The sequence below is a fragment of the Neophocaena asiaeorientalis genome, unplaced genomic scaffold (assembly GCF_003031525.2).
Source record: "Neophocaena asiaeorientalis asiaeorientalis breed wild unplaced genomic scaffold, Neophocaena_asiaeorientalis_V1.1 scaffold116, whole genome shotgun sequence".
Taxonomy (NCBI): Eukaryota; Metazoa; Chordata; class Mammalia; order Artiodactyla; family Phocoenidae; genus Neophocaena; species Neophocaena asiaeorientalis.
Window position 1 is genome coordinate 8,375,561 of NW_020174561.1, and position 21,864 is coordinate 8,397,424.

The 21,864-nt window shown below is 33.6% G+C and overlaps 1 protein-coding gene across 1 annotated transcript in view; it reads right to left on the reverse strand.

The window, feature by feature from the left end:
- Positions 1–873: 873 nt before the first annotated feature.
- The window catches only part of CAPZA2 (capping actin protein of muscle Z-line subunit alpha 2), a 56,667-nt gene continuing 35,676 nt past the window's right edge, over positions 874–21,864 (reverse strand). The window contains exons 4-10 of the mRNA XM_024757779.1: positions 17,456–17,519; positions 13,142–13,348; positions 11,593–11,672; positions 8,424–8,502; positions 6,256–6,327; positions 3,025–3,087; positions 874–2,301 (exon numbers count right to left, since the gene is read on the reverse strand). Coding sequence (XP_024613547.1) covers positions 2,161–2,301; positions 3,025–3,087; positions 6,256–6,327; positions 8,424–8,502; positions 11,593–11,672; positions 13,142–13,348; positions 17,456–17,519 — 706 coding nt within the window. The 3' untranslated portion in view covers positions 874–2,160. The remainder of the gene's footprint in view (positions 2,302–3,024; positions 3,088–6,255; positions 6,328–8,423; positions 8,503–11,592; positions 11,673–13,141; positions 13,349–17,455; positions 17,520–21,864) is intronic.

A 21,864-nucleotide genomic window follows, 5' to 3' on the forward strand; every position in this document is an offset into this window, starting at 1 on the left:
CTTTAACATATATCCAGATATCACTACCTCTACAGCCTACAGCTACCACCACAGGCCAAGCCAGCTTTCTCTCTCCACCGGATTCCTGCAGCAGCCTCCTAATTTTGTTCTAATTTTGCCTTTATCTCCACACTTTGGCCTATCAACACAGTAGACATTATGACTCCTATTAAAAAGACATCCCTGAGATTTAGGATACTTTGTGTTTCTAATCTTCTTCCACTTTAATAAAATGCTATTCTTAGACTATAGAAGACGAAGTCTATAGCACAACCATTATTTCAGACTGTACTCTAAATTATTTTGATAAATATGACCTTTTACATGCACATCATCTTAAAAACAATTACATAAGAGAACTAACGTATGGACACCAAGTTGGGGGGGTGGGATGAATTGGGAGATTGTGACTGACATATATACACTAATATGTATAAAATAGATAACTAATAAGAACCTGCTGTATAAAAAATAATAAAATTAATAATAAAATAAAAACAATTACATATATTTTTACAACAGCATTCTAGGTCATAAAACATAGCCAAAGTAATTGACCTTCAGGGGGTATAATCCCATGATAGCCCAGTTGACACGATTAAGCTAATCAATTAAAGATTCACCTAGTTTTTGGTTAGAATCATCAGACCTTTGAAAATGTGTTTTAAAAAAGAGAATAATTAACACTGCTAATTCATTTTCTTCCAGAATCTCAATATGACAAAACTTGCATTTTAAAACTAGAAAAAATGATTTAACCAAAAATGTCATAATTTCATATTATATTCTCAATGCTTTCAAAGCCCAACTGTGATTTTTAAAAAGATATTAAACAACATGCTTTCATTGAGAGAATTTTCAAAATCTATACAATTCAAGCTAATGAAATATTTTATTGTACAAAATAAAAGTGGTGTTTTTTAAAAAAACATTTCCAGGCCCAGACATCCACAGGAGTATGTGAGGAAAGGATTCCACTGGAGTATAATAAGCAATACTCAACTGAATGAAACCACAAATTCACCCTCCCTATAGTAAATACTAACATTCACCACAGGCTTGAAATTCCTGTACCATCAGTAAATGTATTTTTTAAAATATTACAAACATGCTTATGATGCATAGGAAGATGGAAAAATTTAGACTTAACTGCACACCACATGTACTCCCAACTTTTCTAATTTACAACCAGTTAAGGATCACAAATATCCAAAGAAAGTATTTTAAAATAATATATATGATTCACTGGTAAGTGATTTTTATACTCAAATAAATAGTATAAAATGAAATGCTCTCATTTCATTTTAATGTCACATTGAATTTTAGTACTTTTCAATCCAAGAAAAAAATAAACTGAGACATGGTCATGAGTTCAGGATTATATATATTACAATTTGCCTTGTTATAATACATTTGTGGCTTTATGATAAAAATAACTCAGGGACATATGGAATCCAAGCTAATTTGCATAACTGTCACAAGAAAAAAGCATTAAATGCATTTCTGAAATAAGTATTTTCATTTAATTCAGAATCTCAAAACAGCATTAGACCTTGGTCTTTTTTAAAAAAAGTTTAGTTAAACACTAAGCTAGCTAAATAACCTTCTTGAAAGGTTTAAACACAATTAATATAGAAAATGCTTTCCCTCTAATCTCAATCTTACATAAATGAAAGAGGTAAGGGGGAAAAGGTAGACAATTTCTTTAGCAGCATATATGGCTAAATCCATCAACCACCTTAAACTAGAATGTCCATTATTGACCCCATTAAAAAGAACTGGGCATATATCAAAAGTTACCCACTTCATAAACCAAAAGACAATAATTTTAGGGTTACGGTAAGTAAAATACTTTTGAAACACTTCAAAAAACTTCTGACATTAAACTAGAGGAATCATGTCTTCATTGTAAGAAAGAAAGGCATAAAAGAAAGTAAAAGACATTTAAACTAAACTGATTTTCAATCTTCTTTGAACAAAAGAAATAAAAAATAATGGTTGATTAGCTAAGCTCTGTGCTCTAACCAAACTAATTAATTACAGTGATTTTAAATGGCAACAGCCCATCTGACTGGGTAGCTTGACAGTTCTGAATACTTTTGCAATGATTTTTTTTAAAACGCAAAGACACTAAAATGATCCGGTCATGCAATGTTCATCTTATGCATTCTGCATCTCTTTGCCAATCTTGTAGCTAAGGATCTTGTTCCAATCAATCTTAGTGCGTGTAACTGGCAACTGTCGACGTAAGGCTTTGAAAGTAGTGTCCGACATTGTCTGATAATTCTCACTGATGGCAGTCTATGAAAAACAGTAGTTAAAAGTTTAAAGAAATAAAAGGAACAGAACAATGTATAAAACACACAGATGTTTTAGGAAACATCTTTATTTAAGCAGTCTGTTTCACTGTTTTTAAAAAGCCAAATAAAAACCCCAATATGGTTTTAAAAGCTATTTATAAAAGCAGCTAAAAGAAAAAGCTTATAATCATTTTGAATAATTAAATTTAATAAAATGAAATTATAAATTATATTTACTATCTGTGTGTCCTCATTTTGGATCTATTTTACTATTTCTCTCAGAACAATTTCACAAGTTACTATCTGCAAGGAGTGGAAACGTGTCCAATACACAAATTAAATGCTTAAATTCAAGAGTGCAATTTAGAAGCAGGTAAAGAATGTAAAAGAGTACAAAATGAAATATGATCTAAGGAGACCACATATAATCCAAATGCTTTGGGAAATTGCTCCTAAAGTAGAATTTCCAATCAGAAACAAAATAACCATTTAAAATCTTGGCCTATTTTGACCAATACTCAGAAATTACAGTTAGCTAAAACTGAGTTTTAGCTACATTTTCACAAGTTTGCCCTTGAACTAAAACAAACAAAACACACACAAAAAAGACTATATCTTATTATAGTGAAACAATGAAAAAATTCAGTCTTATGACTGAAATTAAAATTTCAGTGCCATTATTTACAAGCAAATATAGATTATACAATATTTTTGAAAATCATACCTGGTATTCATTTTCTGCAGCCTCTACAATCTTTATAAATTCTTTTGCTGTTTGCACCTCATTCTGAATGAAAAACAAAATCAAAAGTAAATAAAATAGTAATTTAAAACTACACCACTATTACTTTTAAATAGGTATGTCAATAGATGTATGGTTAATGATTTCTTATAATTTAATAAATAACACAGATGGATATTATGACAAAGGGAAAATATTGTAAGATCAATTATTCTAAATTCAAGGGGAACTAGGCAAAAATGTTTTAAAAGTCTACAGAATGAGCATGGCTTTAGTGTTTCACTGGTTAAGGAAAGTGAAATCTTAATAGTATATGTTGATGAAAAATTCAATTATAACACTTAACAGCATTTCAAAAATCTTTACGGGTAAGATGTTAGTCACAGATTTCTAGTTAATGACTATATTGCTAAATATTTACTGAACAATATTTACCACCATAATGATACATTTAAAAAATATTACCAATTAGAAAAAGCATATTTTAAAGTTTAAGGTGCATTTTTTAGTGTTTAAATATTTTCTGAAAAAAATTTAAAAAAATTTTTTTATATTGGAATTTTATTCCGATATAATGCATTTCTTTGCTTCTTTCCTAACACTAAAAGTTAACAATTGTTGACGTAAAATTATCTAACACCTTACTTTACATATATTATTTATATATATTTACATATGTATTTATATAATGGGTACATTTTTTCTATCCAAAAATAGTAAAACAACAATGAAAACCCTCTAAGATAAAGTGAAAAGGTAATTCCTAAAACACTCAGCACAAATTGGCCTATTAGTCAAGTTTAATTACTATGACGAGATCTCACAACTCCACAGTCTATAATTTTGTAGACAAATCTCTCTTAGGAAGACTCTTTACTCAATGTCAAACTCCTCAAAGAATACTAAGTATCTTGTTACACAAATAATATTACATATATACTCACGATATAGAACTATATTGAGTGGAGACCAGACATTAGTAATTATCTTTCCTGGCAATTTTGCAAGAAGAATACTACTTAGCAAGAAAGCAGAAATCACCTAAGTGCTAATGAAAACTTGAAAAAAAACAAAAGAAAAAGCAAAAAAGAAAAGAAAAGAAAATCCAAAAATCCCACAGCTTTCATTTCTTTTCAGGTAGCATCTGGCCTAACACACTCACACATGCTTCTTAACATTAAATCAAATGCTTTCTTAAATTAAAAATAAAGTTTTAAAAATATTTGTAAGTTAGCTAATTTTAAATATTAGCAGTTGATGTTTATAATATACTAATGCTTTTAGGTATACAACACATTTGATAAACAAATGTTTATCAGAAATGTCACTGTTAACATATTTCTTTGGGACAAAAAAATTCTGCAAAGAAATAGTTGCATGTTCAATGAAAAGAATGTGTGAAAAGACCTCTGCAGGGAAAAAAAACCAAGTTCAAAATTTCCAGAATTTGAAAGCTGAACATCAGAAAAACTTCATTAAATCATACTCCAAATAGAGAAAAAAAATACAATAGGGTTTAAAAGTTAAGTACAGGAGCACAGATGTAAATTTAAAAGCTAAAACTATAAAATTCGTAGAAGAAAACACTGGAGTAAATCGTCACGATCTTGGGTTAAGCAATGGTTTCTATTAATATTCCAAAAGCATAAGTTACAAAAGAAAAAATAAACTGGACCACATCAAAACTGGTATCTTCTGTTTTGCAAATGATACTACCAAGAAAGTGAAAAGACACACAGAATGGGAGAAAATATTTGTAAATCATATATCTGATACAGGACTTCTATCAGAATACATAAGCAACAATTACAACAACAATAAAAACACGAGTCCAATTAAGAAATAGATAAAGGATCTGAAAAGACATTTTTCCAAAGAAGCTATTCAAACGGCCAACAAATACACAAAAAGATGCTCAATATCATTATCCATCAGGAAAATATAAATAAAAATCACAGTAAGATGCAATTAACAGGGGCTTCCCTGGTGGCACAGTGGTTAAGAATCCACCTGCCGATGCAGGGGACATGGGTTCAAGCCCTGGTCCAGGAAGATCCCACATGCTGTGGAGCAACTAAGCCCTTACGCCATAACTACTGAGCCTGCACTCTAGAGCCCACGAGCCACAGCTACTGAGCCTGAGTGCCACAACTAGTGAAGCCCATGTGCCTAGAGACCAAGCTCCGAAACAAGAGAAGCCACCGCAATGAGAAGCCTGCACACCGCAACGAAGAGTAGCCCCTGCTTGCCGCAACTAGAGAAAGCCGCGCACAGCAATGAAGAACCAAAAATGCAGCCAAAAATAAATAAATTAATTAAAAAAAAAAGATACAATTAAGACCAACTAGGATGGCTATAATAAAAAGGTAGACATAAGCTTTGGTGAGGATGTGGAAAAACTGGAAATCTTATATACAACTGATGGGAATGTAAAAATAGTGCAGCAACTTTGGAAGCAGTCTGGCAGTTCTTCAAAAGGTTAAACAAAGAACTACCATACAACCCAGCAATGCCACTGCTATGTATACATCAAAGAGAAATTAAAACAATGTCTACACAAAAAAACAGTATACACAAAGGTTCACAGCAGCAAAAAGTAGAAAACACAAATGTCCATCAACTAATAAATATATAAATAGAATGTGGTATATGGATTATTATTTGGCTACAAAAAGGAATGAAGTACTGACACATGCTCTAACATGGATGAACCTTGAAAATATTATGCTAGGTGAAAAAAGCCTGTCGCAAAAAGTCACATATCGTAGGATTCCATTTATATAAAATGTCCAGAACAGCAAAATCCAGAGTCAGAAAGTAGATTCACATGGTTGCCTAGGGCTGAGAGGGGTTTGGGGGAAGGGCTGGTGGGAGGGAACGGGGAACGACTGCTAATGGATACAGGGTTTTTGGAGGATGAAAATGTTCTAAATTACATTGTGGTGACTGTTGTACAACCCTATTAATATAATACTTAAAAAAAAATTTTATACTTTAAATGGGTGAACTGAATGGTATGTGAATTGTATCTCTTTAAATAAAGCTGCTAAAAAAAAAGTTAGGTACCAATTTCCAATTACTTACCATCTTTAATCTATCTGAAAACACTTTAATCTGAAGCAGAAATACTACTTAAAATGTTAATTCCAAAACCGCTCTAGTTGTATAGAAGTATTAGGTTGTTTAAATTTTATTTTGGAATTAATTACTTACAGACACTGTTAGGGAATCTTGTATATCTTTATGACTCACTAGCTGAACATTACCATCTTCATAATAATGAACCTATTAGAAAAAGAAATTACAGAAACCATATTACAGGAGTTATCAAGATCCTCATGGCTTCAACAATCACATCAATGCAGATGACTACCGATTTCAGCTCTAACCTAGTCTTCTCTGCTGAGCTCCTGACCTTAAACTCCAGCGAGCCTCTTCCTGCCCTTAGGCTAGCGAGGAACTAGGTAGCAGTTCCTGCAGTTACTCAGGCGAGCCCTCCATTGACTGGACTGCTGCACATTTCTACCTCATAGATGTTCTACTGGTATCTAAACTCAAGATTTCCAAAATCAAACTCTCAGTATTATCTCCCAACACCACTCTTGTTTTGTGTATTTCCACCAACCATTTAATTCCTCAAATTCAAAGACATGAATTTATTCAATGAACATTAACTGAGTGATTACTATGAGTGATTACTATATATGACTGCTACTACAGGAAGTTCTAGAGACACAAAGCTTTTAAAAAGACAGCCCCTGACCTCATATTTCAACACAACACAGTAAGAGGTACATACAAAGTACATTAGCAATACTCCAGACTCTCTGAGACATAAAAAAGGACTTCAGAAAAGAGGTAACACTGTACTTGGGCTTAGTAAAATGAGTTTAACAAACTAGGGAAGGTGAGGAAACTGAGCTTAGTAGAGAAGAGCATACTTTAGGAAAGGCCTGCAGGCACTTAGGACTGGAATGTGTGCGAGTTTGGAGAGGAGGAGCTGTGGCTGGCGGAATATACAGGTAGGTGACAAGTCAACCCTGGGCCTTCTATGCCATGCAAATATGTCTGGACTATCTAGTAGGTGAGTGTACCACTAAAATGGTCTCAAGTGGCAAGTAACATATCCAGATTTAAATTTTTAAAAATCACCTTTCTTGATGGCAATGTAAAAAAGTGGATTAGGAGATGGCAAAGGGTCCAACCAATCAACAAAATAAAGTAACCATTATAAACCAGGCATCATGCCAAGTGCTTAAGATAGAACCAGCCAACCCTGGCTCTCAACAAGCTTTAGCCCAACAGGGGCACATCTCAGAAATCATCCAGGTGAGAGCTAGAGGCCTAACTGAAGGAAAAAATAATGTCAACAATAATGGCTACCATTCAATAAGCACTTTATGTCTGGCTCTGTTCTAATCATTTTGCCCATATTAACTCATCTTCAAAAAATTGCATGAGCTATTTCATTGTTGCTGTTTTCTTGTTTTTAGCTGATGAGGAAACAGAAAGAGCTTAAATGACTTCCTGATGTCATACAGCTAATAACTGGCAGAGCTGGGATTCAAACTCAGGCAGTCTGGTTTCAGAATCCATGCTCATAACCTCTATTTTCTAGCCCCTAAACAATAGCCACACCAAGACATACAAGTAATAGGATAAAAGACTAGAAATAATGTATACTGGAGTCAAATGATAGAGCAGTGCATCTGATTCATTTTTATTCCTTTATGGCTCTTAGCATAATACCTTTCATGATAGTTAAGCAACAAATGTACTGAATAAATAAGTGATCCAAGATACAAAGAAATTAGTCAGTATTCTTCTTTAACTTATTTAGTAATATTCATATTTAAATCCTCTTAGTTATCAAATTTCTTCTATAGAAACATATGAGCTTACACTGAGTCAATTCTAGTGGGTTTCATATAAGAAGCCAAATATGAGTACAGAAGATACTTAAGATATATGTAGTATGTACATGTGTTAACATATATATATACTTATACATCTATACACACACATATATTAATATTATACCTCACTCAACTCCACTCCAATTCAAAAGACAGAACAGCACAACTCAAACTCAGAAGATGCTTGGATGAACAAATTGTATGAAGAGCAGACCAAATGGTAGCATCTAATTTTAGCTGTGTTTTTAGAATCTGTCAGCTATCCTTGCAGATTTCTGATGACTAGGAAATGAACTGCAAGGTTATTTAAAAGATGAAATCAGCACTACTTGTTTTTCCCATTACCTCAAAACAAAGACCTGGAAAAGAAACAGTTATTGAGTACTATGAAAATGTAAACATATGAATTAGCTGCTTCTATGCTCAGAATCATCTAGAGATCAGCAAATTCTTTTTATTTCATACCTGAATTTTCAAGATGCCAACCACCTGAGTGGTTGAAGGAGTGATTGTAAACTTCCACTCTGACCTCCAACGACCATTCCTTAAAAATAAAAACAGCAGCTATAAATAAGGTAGGGAAAATAATTTGAATAAATTTTAAGTTCCAGATTTAAATTTCACACTACAGTACGAGACAGTGTGGGGAATGGATGCTGGACATTCTTTTTTTTAATCCCTGAAATATTCAAAAGAATCAAGAGGTTACGTTCAGTTATGGGCTACATTTAATCTTCATCCTGCTGATAAAAAATGACCTATATAATGGATGCAACCTCAGAACTCTAAAGCTAAGGCTTAAAATACAGTCCAAAACTACATCAGTTTTCTGACTTACGCTTTAATTATGAAAAACCTGAATAAATGTTCAGATTACCAGGGGCTTTCACAAGTTTACCATCCAGTGAATGACACAAAGTCCCGTAGTTTTAAAACAATAGATAGTAATACAACATTCTTAAGGAGATTTTGATATCTGGAAAGAGAAGGGCTTTAAAGGGTTATAAGCATCAGATTTTTTTCCCTTTTCCAATTTTAGACTTAAGTTTCCACATAAAAGGCACATACATCCTCCTCCTAGATCCCAAAATGATTTTTGGTATAAAATTGATACAGATTAATCGTAAGAAACTGTGACATTACAAACAAGCAACAGGCATGTTATTCATTTTTGTCTCCTAGATAATTAATTTTATCCTAATTTTTTCCTGACAGCCTTTTCATAGCAACTCCTTTTCTTCTGACCTCTATTTGCATACTTTTGCATACTAAAGACATATTCTGATATGTAAACTTATACCTGTTTTTTTTAAAACAGTATATATTTCTAAAACAGTCACAGAGCTAATGGATCACTATACTGGCTTTGCTACAGAATTATTTCTGGGTTCCCTTAAATATTCTTGCAGTCTGCCCAATCACAAAAACCTGCAGAATGATAGCACTCTCATACCTAAAGTTAACACTTATCATTTGAAAAGTACTATTATTAGAACAATGTTTATGTTCTACGAAATAAAAGATAATTTTATAACATGTTTTGATTTTGAGTGACTTAGCCAAAATTATCCATTGAAGCTTGACTGGAAAAAGAACTTAGATCTATTCATTTTTATTTCATGATTCCAAAAGAAGTTATTCCTTTTATTTAGGTATTACTATCAAGCACTAGTGAGTTCTGAGCATACACATTTCTGATTTATAATGACAACATACATATATCACCACTGATTGTGAAAATTAAAAAAAAAAAGAAATTCCAAATCAAGTAATCATACCAATTTGAGAACTATTTCAAAAGATCCTTCCAGAGGCATTACTATATAGTAATAGTAAACTGCACTGCATAGACAGTACCCTTTCTTTCATCAATGGAGTAAACAGTCAAGATGTCCTAGCCTTTAATTATATTCTTCCCTTCTCTTCTATTAATGCTTTAATTAGAAATGTGTATTTATTCAACAAACATTTATTAAGCCCTCAATACTGCTAGATGTTAGGGAAACAGCAGAGACCAAGAAAAGAATGTCCCTAGTGAAATCTAAGAAATGACCATGACTAGAATCTTCTGATTTTTATGCTATCTGCATTTGAGGTGAACTGAAGTAATTTCCTTGTACCAAAATATTTAGATTTTACTGAGGTTATTGTGATATGTGATGTCTAGCACTTTGGAATGTCATAAAAAATTATCTTTTCCAAAAAGTGGAAGTGATTTTTAGCTTCAATGATATAATGTTCATAGTGGTAGTTTAGGAAAAAAAAATTCAGATATGTGAAGTGAAACAGACTAGAAAATTCAAGGATATCATTTTCATTTTATATATGCTAACACTCAAACTGTATTTCTGAAAACTAGTAAATTTACTATTTTATTTTATATATATATATTTATATATTTTAAACTAAAACTTAGTAACGAGTTCAATCCCAACAAAATTGATTTTATTATATATATCCTGGCACAAACAGCACAAATTAATAGCAATTTTGTGAAGACTTATTTCTTAGGATACTGGTAAATTAATGCTACAAGTTTTTAGGCCAAAAATGGAGAAACTACATTTATATCAAGGCCATACAAGTAAGTTAATACAACAGAATTTTTAGGAAACTACAGCTTGTCATTAAGGCCTATGTTTACAAATAGAATTTATTTTCCTGCAGTGATAATGGATCTCTTTCCTCCAAAAGCTCCTGTAACCTGCATTTATTCCTGTGATGGTTAAGTAGTGGAGCAACCTTGGGCCATAGACCAAAGTGGTCCACAGGGGTTACTGATACCTGCTACTCTACCCTTAACAGCACCACCAACCAACTCGGCTAACAAGTCAAAGACTAATATACTTAAAAGGTAAACACTATGACCACACTTACTCTGATGGCCTTAGAATGTATTATCAAAAAGGGAGGATAAAAGTAAAGATTTCATTCAATTCTGAACTTATAAAGTCTTGGAGAGCCACAGAATTTTATAACAGGAGATATCTCAGAAATAGTCTTGTCTAAGAATAAAAAGGCCCAGCAACTTGTTAAAGGTCCAAGATTAAGAGTGCAAATCAGTGCTTTGGGGAGCTGGACTTTTACAAGGGATAATCAAATGATTTGTACAAAAATTTGTAAGGCATGACTGTAATTTGCCTCGCTGGACAAAACGTGTCATTACTTCCTCACATTGGCCAACCAAGCACAAAGCAATCCACACGAAAACATCTACTTCAGAGTCACCAAAGTTCACGTACCAAAACGCAATCATTCTTCACTTTGTAAGTACCTCTGCCCTCCTCCCCCATGTAAGTCTCATTCAGGAACAACCCCTTCACAGAATGAGCATATGGGCCTGCCAACTGGTCTGCTCACAGGCACGCATGTTCCCTCAGAATGCTGCTTGCTAGTCTAAAAACACCCAATGCTCTCCCACCTTCTTTTCACTGAGTGTCAACAGATTTACTGCCACCTTTGAAAGATCAGGTTGATTATAGAACAGGTATTTTTCTTATATAAAAAGGCTGAAGTTTTATATTATATTGTTCTTAGTCAATCATACAGAAACAAGGTATAGGCCCAATCAATAAAGAACTACAAAGAGAATAAGCAGTATCAAAATTCCCCAATACACAAAATTTTAACTTACCAAAAGTTTTTTGCTTGAAACTGATGGCTTTCTATGCATGCAATAATGGTCTGCTGTCCATCTATTTTTTTACCATATACCTTGTTGGTAAAGAAAATAAACACAAGAGTGAATTTAGGGCCACAGAATGTCCAACTTTAAACATCTATAAAATACTGAAAATTGTACAGCATTTTGGCAAGAACATATAAAAGAATACAAAGTAGGTCATCATTCCAATACAGTAGCTAGAAAAACAAATACTTAAATATGTACACCTAATCACAGATTCTTAGTGAATCATAAAATAGCTCACAATTAATGAAGTACAATTTATTGGAAAAAAATAACTGTACTCTCAAAATATGCATAAACATCCCACAATCTCAGGGGTTGCCATTTCTCTACACATTTAAAATAAAAAAGTACTGAGATAGAAGTGAAAAAGTTAATTTACTTACAACTAAGAAAGTTCACTAAGAGAATGCCTGCAATGGTATGGTGATGTTATTTCACCTCTTGCCAACTGCTTTTAAAAAGTAATGAATAATTTGTCTTTCGATCCCCTGGGAACAAGTAAGGACCCTCTAACTCAACCTCACCACCTTATTCTTGAGGTATTCTTCCAAAATAATCCTAATCAACATGGTTATAATTCAAAGAACCTGTAAGGTATTTTAGGTTATGTTGCTATACTTCTCAAATAATTATTGAGAGCTGGATACTTAAGGCGACCATATGAATTTTTGTCCTAACCAGGAATCTTCTGAGAGTGAAATGAGGTGGCTATTGGTAATACTAATAACTATGTTGGGACAGCAGGTATAAATCAGGATGTATGGTCATCTTAGGCTGGAGAGGTAGGCAGAGGCCAGGTTCACAGGGCCTTGAAAACCACGTTCAGAAGTCTGGACTCTATCCTAAGTGCAACACGAAATCTTTGAAGAATTTCAAGCAGGAGCTTTCATGGTCTGATTTGCATTTCAAAAAATCACTGGCTATGGAGAAGATCACAGAAACACAAATGTGGGGGACTAAAAAGCATAGCTAGGCACAGGCTATGAAAGAAAAAAAAAGTACTCCTACTTTCTATCATATTTTATCCTGAAAATAAAAAATAGGTTAAACCTATGAAAGAACCACATTTAAAACCTTAAGAAATTTGATTATAAAACACACGAGGACAAGAGTTCACTTCCAAATAATTTTATTTGTTCTAAGATTTTGTAATTTAATGAAAAGAAGTTTGATGTAAACTTAGGGAGATGAGTCATGAACATGACATTAAAGAATCTCATCATATCAAGTTCCTCAAATCAATGTATGAGAATTACTACTTGGATTTAATTCAAGGTACAACCATTTTTCCATTTTTGACTATCATAATACATTTACTATTTAAAGTTTCTTGAAAAAAATAGTAAACATTCTTAGAAATATTTACTTCAAAAAAAGGAATATTAAATTATAAAATGTCCATTCTGTAAGTTACTATAAATTTCAAGATATCACAAAATCACCGTCATATTTACATAATACAAAAGAAAAAAGTGCACACTGGATAACTTACAGTGCAGACCCCATTTGGATAATGTTCTTTTACATAAGCTCGCAGAGCAGCTTCTACTGAAGTTCTCCAAGATTCAATTGCATTTTCTGCTTCGTATGGTCTTGGATCAGTTGCTTCCTTTCTTAAGTGATCAAATTTGAAACAGATTCTGTTTTTTGGATCCAAAAACTTTCCATTTCCCAGGTCACCATGTTCTGTAATCAATACCTTCAATGATGCAATGAATTTTGGAAAAAAAATATTTAAAATAGCATTTAAATACTGATATATTATACATTCACTTGAACTTTTTCCTTAAAACTATAAAATAATTCTATTCCAAGCAACTGGTTTAACTATATGGCCCAAGTATAATACTTCAAATGAGCAGACTATAAAGACAATGAGGCTGCTCTCATGCAGCTCAGATCAGTGGATCTGATTTTCTCCCAATATAACATCCAGCTACCTGGTGGGGGGGTAAAAATCCATTGTCTAATTACCCTGCTGGAGTCATGTTTTGTTTTGTTTTTGAGAACTATGGACAGTCTCCAGTTCCTCAAAACTAAGGAACTGGTAATAACCTCCATTGAGAAGGGTTACAAGTGAATGTTTTGTTTTGTTTTGTTTTGTTTGCTGTACGCGGGCCTCTCACCGCTGTGGCCTCTCCCGTTGTGGAGCACAGGCTCCGGACGCGCAGGCCCAGCAGCCATGGCCCATGGGCCCAGCCGCTCCGCGGCACGTGGGATCCTCCCGGTCCGGGGCACGAACCGCAGACTCCCAACCACTGAGCCACCAGGGAAGCCCCAAGGGTATGTTTTTAATCCACTTAGAATCCTCTTCAGTGTGTCCTACATTACTGCTGGGCCCACAATCTCATCTACTGTTAAGTGCCTGCTGCTTGTTTTTATTAAGATAATCACTGACTGTTGTTTTCAACTGACTTCCAAATTTTAACAAATGTAATTTCTTTGTTTATGTGCATTTAAATTATACACGCATAAATTTGACATTCTGTGCTTTCTTTTAAAAATTTTTGCTTTTTTTCCTCCCCATGCGACTCTCCCAATCTTTGACTCTATGTCAGGACTCACCCATCCCTTTGATGTAAATTATGCAAACACAGGATGTACCCTTCTGATTTTTTTTCAGTCATATTATCCTACACAGATAAATACATACACGTCTATATATACATACACACACATCCAGGGGCTTTTATTGGCCACTGTTCTACAAGAAGGAACGAAAATGCACACATATTTTTCTGCATCTGGTTTTTTTCAACATCAACACTTTATAGAAATCCTTCAGAGTCAACTGGTAAACCTCTCATCATTCTTTTTCATGGTTGCATACTATCCCATGATGTGGGTATAACAATTTATTCTGCCATTCCACTACTGTTGGACCATCTCTTTATTTCCAGGCTGTTCTCTTTTTGGGAGGAGGGATAGGCACATTAAAAATGTTAAAGTATTATTGTACATATATTCTAACATACTAATGTTTCTATTTCCACTGGATGCTTCTATTTTTCTTAGCTAGATTCTCAGCAGTGAGGACAGTAGGTAAAGGGTTTGTATATTTTTAATTTTTAATACATAATTAGACTGCTTTCAGAAATGGCTGTGACAATTTCTGCAAACAATATATGAGATGCTTCCCTTCAAATTATCACCATCAACAGGTATACAGTTCTTTTTTCAGTCTGATGAATATAAAATATATCTCATTACTTTAATTATATTTCTCTCACTCACAGGTCTAAATATCTCCAAGTTTGTGGGCCATTTTCTCTTCTGTGAGCAAATATTTTTCATCTGGGTGGGTTTTTTTCTTACTAATTTATAAGAGTCCTTTATTTGAGGTATTTGTTTTATTCTATAGTTAAAATAATTGATATGTAGCAAAATGTCCATCTTTTCTTTTATAGTTTCTGGGTTTCCAGTCTTATTTAAGATGGTTTCCTCTGCCCTTAATTATACATGTAAGACTCTTTTCTCCTAAAATTCTAGTCATTTTACAAATTTTTAATCCACCTGAAATTTATTTCTATATATTGTAAGACAGAGGACTGCTTTAACTATATGGCATATGTAGTTGATAGAAACCAGTGGTACCAATAACCTTTATTATATGTCTGTCTAAATTATAACCTTATCATGTATAAAAATATTCATATATTTTGGGACTAAATTCTGGCTTGATACGCTGCTCTATCGATCTATTTGTCTACACAATACCACGCTGATTTGACTTTACATTGGTTGTAAAGCACCTTCTGCTATCTAGCAATGCAATTGTCTCTCACCACTCTTACATTTTCTTGTGTTTCTTCAAGCATGTTTTTCATATAAAGTTTATGAAAATTTTGACCAATTAAAAAACTATCAGGATTCTAATCAAACTGCATTAAATTCATATTTTAGTTTTTAAATAATTTAACTTTCTACCTCAAAATGGAATTCAATGTGCTCTTCCATTTGCTCAGAACCTGTTTTATGTGTTTCAAGATAACCACCATTTTCTTCACAATCCTATGCATTTCTTGTTAAGGTTTATGTTCAGTATTACCACAATTTAAAATGAAACGCCTCCCCCTCCAACCACGACTAGTGTAAAGTCCCTACTTGCCACAATAGAGGAAAGTTAATGCATTTTGTACACTTACCTTAAATTCAGCCATCTCACAAAATTCTGTTAAGTCTAATAGGTTATTTTGGTTGGGAGGTTAATTTATGGGAGTTTCTCACTATTTCTAAATATATAAATCATGTCACCTAAGAGTTTTCTGTTCTTTTCCAAAGATTTAGGAGTTCTCATTCTCGTCTTATTTGCTATACTTCCATTTATGATAAATAATAATGGTGATAAGTTGACATACCTGGCTAATTTTCTATGTTAACTAAAATTATATTAGTGTTTACAGTTTGATATTTACTACTGTTTTTCGTTAAACAGTATATTATATTTAAGAAGTTTTCTTCTATCCCTATTTTACTTAGGGTTTTTGTAATGAGGATTAGCTGCTGGAGTTTTCAAACCCCTTTTCACTGTCTACTGATGTATCATAAGGTTTTTCTCTTTATTTGTTGATTAAGCGATAAGAGCAATATATTGCCTTACATGGAACCACTCCTGCATTCCTGTAATAAATTCTATTTAGTCTTGGCATATTATTCTTTTGATATATTTCTGGATTCTGTTTGTTAATATCTGTTTAAAGTTTTAAAACCTATAGTCATATGTGAGATTAGTATAGTTTGATTTTTTTGTTTTATATTTATTAGGTTTAAGTATTAAAATTACAGTAGGTTCATAAAATGAGTTTGAGAGCTATCCGACATTTTAAAAGGATGCATCCCCGGATCCAGCAATTCTTTTAGGGATTTACCTTAACAAAACAATGGTCCATGTGCCCAGAGGATATTCAATACAGCACTGTTTATAACAGTTTAAAAAAAAATCCGAAACACAAAATCTCCCAAGGAAAAAAAATTTAAGAGCTTCATGAAATGAAACACTACATGCCTTTATATGTATGTGTGTGTATACACACATGCATAAATCTATCTACCTACCTACCTACCCACGTTTACTTTTTCCCTTCAGTTATAAGTCATCTTCTGTCTGGTCTCTCTTTTTCCCCTATAACTACGAGACTACATATTACATAATGAATAATGCCAAATGCAAGCTTTAATATAATTTGCCACTGAGAACTAATTGTTACTACTCTCTCTTATGTTTTACCTCCAGTTCCTTCTTCATATTGTTTTATATAAATTGTGCTTCATGTAAGCATTACAGAAACACAATCACTGTTCAATTACTAGTAACTGTAAACCAAAAAATAAAAACTAAGAATGCTAGTGACTTTTGGGGCTTTTCTTTGCTTAGTAATTCCAACTTGTACTTTGTAAAGAAAAGATTTAATAATTACTAAATGCTAAGTTACTCACATGAAGAACTGTAGAATTCCAGAGCAATTAAATTATGCATAAATCTTACTAATATAAACTCTAGATTTTGGATTAATATAGGATTGATTTTTTTCCTATAAAAAACAAGAAAGTAGATTTAAAGCAATTACCTTCTAAAATCTTAAAATAATTACATTTGAATATTTCTAAAAGGAACTTTCTGCTAATAGCATTATTGGTCTCAACAAAAGAAACTACATTTTCAATTACTTTGCTCCTAAGTGGCTATGATTAAAATGAACGCTTTTTTTTTAAACTTTAAACATACCACTTCACAATTCTTGCAGGATACACTAACCATTATAAATGAAATAAAGAATATCAGATCCTGTGTTTATATGAAACATACCTGATCTTCATAACCTTCAATTTTTACTGGAGTAAACTGGTCCAAGTTATACTGTGCAAATGCACTAAAAAAGAAAAGGGTCAATTATTTAAAATTACGTATTTAATGTTCTTAAAAAAATCACAAACAATTTATTGTCAAATAACAGTCTCCTGCACTGCACATGGCAAGTTAAATAAAAATGTAATTCTCTACTACTGATCTTATATTAGGTATAAATATTATATAGGTATGGCTTTTTAAAAACCAGTGAATGACATCCAGCTTTCAATGCTTAGCAAAAAAATTAAATCAGTAAATATAATCAGTCCTTTCCTTCAAAACCCTGAAAGTAAAGGTTAGCCACTTATAAGACACATATCCAACTACTCAAGTATATACTAATATTTAGTATACAACATACCGGGAAACAGAGTAGGTGCTGTGAGAGATGCAAAGAGTAATTAGACAGATCAAAGGGCTTACAGTTGAATAGGAGCTATGATAAACATAATCATAACACAAAGCAGAAAGTACCATAAGAGAATGACCAATAAACATCACAGAGAACATATATTTTTAGTAATTACATTCTGTTGAGGCAAGGGTAAGAAGAAAAGAGAATCAGGGGTGATATCATAATGGAAGTGATACTGAGAAATGGCCTTGAAATAATATGCGTAGGCTCTCTGGTCTTGCAGAAATTGGAGGGATGAGAAGAGTAATTCAATTAGAGGGACCAAGATGAGCAAAATACAAGAGGAGAAGATAGGTTAAGTCCAACATCATAGAAAGCACCAAGCTCAATGCCTGGCACATAGCAGGTGTTCAGTTATATTTACTGCCTTCAACTGAAAGGCCCTGCATGATGGAAAAATTACTTCATTTGGGAGGCAAAGCAGAATTACAGAAGCTTTTTGAGAAAAGACAACCGCGAACTACTTCTGAAGATTAATTTGGCAGCAGTGTATATGACAATTGGGTGGTGGAGCAACTAGAGCCAGAAAAGCAGTTGGGCTATCATTAGGCAAACGTCCATGTTAGAACAGCTGAGAGTCTGAACTAGGAAATGGTGACGAGATAGATCCAAGAATAAAGCCTCTCTCTACTTTCATATGAGTAAAGAATAATGTATTACATAACTACATAATACATTTGTAGGAAAAACTCTCATAGCACAAAAAAATTACCTAAAAAATAAAGATCACACTGTATTTTATTAAGTCTATAACCTAGGAAATTTCTTCCACTTACTAGGAAAGATACTGAGAATTTTTAAATTTAGGAGTACATCTCTAAATCTAATCTACTTGGAAGCTTTTTAGATTACTCTGGATGGCAACATGTCCACTGAATTTTTAGGTGTTAGCTACTGAATCTCCTCGAGAGAGGAGATTGAGCAAAGCATTACTGATGAGTTAACAGGAGACTAGTAAATGTAAAAACAGCAAAGTAGGATTAAATTCCTAGCTGTCAAATTCCTGACACTGCATGTCAAAAAAAGATGGGGGTAAATATAGAAACGTATGGAGGGAAAGGGAGATTTTCTTTATTCATTAAAACTGTAATTTTCTTAGGAATAGCCCCAACATACCCAGGCAGTTACTATCCCTTAAATGAATTTATCTCAAAAGTATGTTTGAGATTAAAAAGTATTCTAAATCACTTAGAATTTAGGGTTCCCTTTCCAGTAAAAGACATATTTAAATAATAAATTTAGATAGTAATTTGGTCTTGGGTCCTTTACTGCTCATATCAAACCCCGTTCATCTATAATCTGGGAGTGGGGTAAGAACAGGAAATCTGAAAAGAAGACAATGAATATGAAATAAGTAAAACTGTATCTTAAATGCTCAAAGCAAGTTAAACAGGTGACAATTACGCAGTATGGCAGGAAAGGTACTCATTAACCTAGGAGTCAGATTACAGAATATCTAGGTTTTGTTCGAACCCTGATATTAGCTAGTATGGGCCCCACTTACCATATCCACAAAAAAGACAGGTTTGAACTAGATGACTTCCAAGTCCCTTCTAGTTCAGAAAACTTACTCCATTTACCCACTCATCATCCATTTACCTACCCCTCTACCCATGCAAATATTTAGGTGTTAAGCACTCTATTAGACACAGTGAAAACAATAATTTCTCTGCCCTTGTAGAGTTCTGTAGCCCAGTCACCCATTTCTAAGTCACCTGTTCCTGTATTTAGATTTTTTTAATACCCTTTACCATTAGTCATTCACATCTTATACTTTTCACCATGTGTTTCCACATCATCTCTCTTATTTCCTATTTGAATTGCTTTCATCATTTAAACTCAGCTCAAAAACCATCTCTAAATAGAAATTTTAAATTTCTTCCTTTGGGCTCCAAAGGTCTTTGATATGCCTCTATATTTTATTTCAGTTGGCCAGAAATTCAACATGTCTGACTCCCCATCGGAAAATCCCTAAGAGGTTTATTTGTCTCATCATCACAGTGAAGTCTGGCATTCATATGTCTGTTGAATAAAAGGCTATTTCTGGATATTTCAAAGTTTTCTAGACTTGAGAGTACCAAGTCTTCAGTATGCCTAATTTTACTATGAAATACACTGAATTTTATGCCCTTCAGTAAAGATGTCCCATTAGAACCACTTTTAAGAATAGCCATTCCCCCCCCCCCTTACAAAAAGATAGGAAGAGGAATTTCTCAAAAATAAATTTAAAATTAAAAGAGTTAAAGCAACAGGAAAAAGGTGGAAGAATGGAGGAAAAGAAGTACACAGAAGGAGCTGTACTTGTATAAAAGAAATTCAGTATCAAAAAATGCAATTGAAGAAGCAATAGGACTATGGCTATGCACTTGCTCTGGTGAAACTGCCACTAGGACACATTTTAAATGTTTTTATAATGCTTTCCAAGCTTATGTTATATATAGGTCTGGACAGTCTCAATGACAGGTGATACATTATCTTTTGAGGATGAAACCAGGTTTGGAGGTATTTCAGAAGTAATTCAGAACCAAGTCAAGTGAACAATGGGGGTAACAGCATGTTTGTTTGAAAATTATTTCACAGACAGGACGCTGTGAACCAGAGTAATATAATTCTAAAGTCAATCAATGATTTAAGGTGTATTTCTGTACTTCACAGATAACTTCAGATGTCTGCAAAATGAATTTGAACAAAGAGTTTTGAGAAATTCTTCTGTACAAAGACCACTACTGAAGTCAACTAAAAGAATCAATTCTTTCTCTTCTTGTTCATCTAGTTAGCAATCACTTACTGAGACTATAACCACATGCAAGAAAACCTGAAGATTCTACTGAAGGTTTTGATGTTTTTTGAGGTCATACTATAAACATCTTGTTTTATCATTAGGTACTGATTTCCTCAAAGACTAAAATCTCCTTAAAAAATCAGAATATCAGGCATTTAATGTATATACCTCTTGAAACACGGACCAAGACTGTCCCTGAAATTTGGTTCATAATAAAAGAGAAATTATTCCAATTATTTTAAAAAGAACTCCAATTTATTTAAATGTAACAGTCATCAGATAAATACTCCTTTGGACAAATAAAATTTCAATGCTTTCATCATTTTTTATTCAAATGTGTAACTGTTTCATACCACTTATATAATTATGAATATTTTTCTGACCTTCATTAAACTTTACTCTGCAGGGGAAAAACTCTTCTTTCAACAAACAACTCTGTTACAAAGCAGAAACTAACACACCATTGTAAAGCAATTATACTCCAATAAAGATGTTAAAAAACAAACGAAGTTTCTCATTTCCTTAACTTTAAAAAAAATTCACTAATTTTTGCACCTACATGAAACAACCCACACATTTATTTACCACAGAGAACTCAGAGGAAAAGGTTACTTTGAAAGTACTGGGGGGGGGAAGGGGAAGATTGCGGAAGAGTAAAACGCGATCACCTTCCTCCCCACAGATACATCAGAAATACATTTACACGTGGAACACCTCCTACAGAACACCTACTGAACGCTGACAGAAGACCCCAGACCTCCCAAAAGGCAAGAAACTCCCCACGTACCTGGGTAGGGCAAAAGAAAAAATAAAAAACAGAGACAAAATAATAGGGACGGGGCTTCCCTGGTGACGCAGTGGTTGAGAATCTGCCAATGCAGGGAACCCGGGTTCGAGTCCTGGTCTGGGAGGATCCTGCGTGCCGCGGAGCAACTAGGCCCGTGAGCTGGCAGCTACTGAGCCTGCGCGTCTGGAGCCTGTGCTCCACAACAAGACAGGCGGCGATAGTGAGAGGCCCGCGCACCGTGATGAAGTGCGGCCCCCGCTTGCCGCGGCTGGAGAAAGCCCTCGCACAGAAACGAAGACCCAACACAGCTAATAAACAAACAAACAAACAAACAAATATTAAAAGAATAGGGACGGGACCTGCACCAGTGGGAGGGAGCTGTG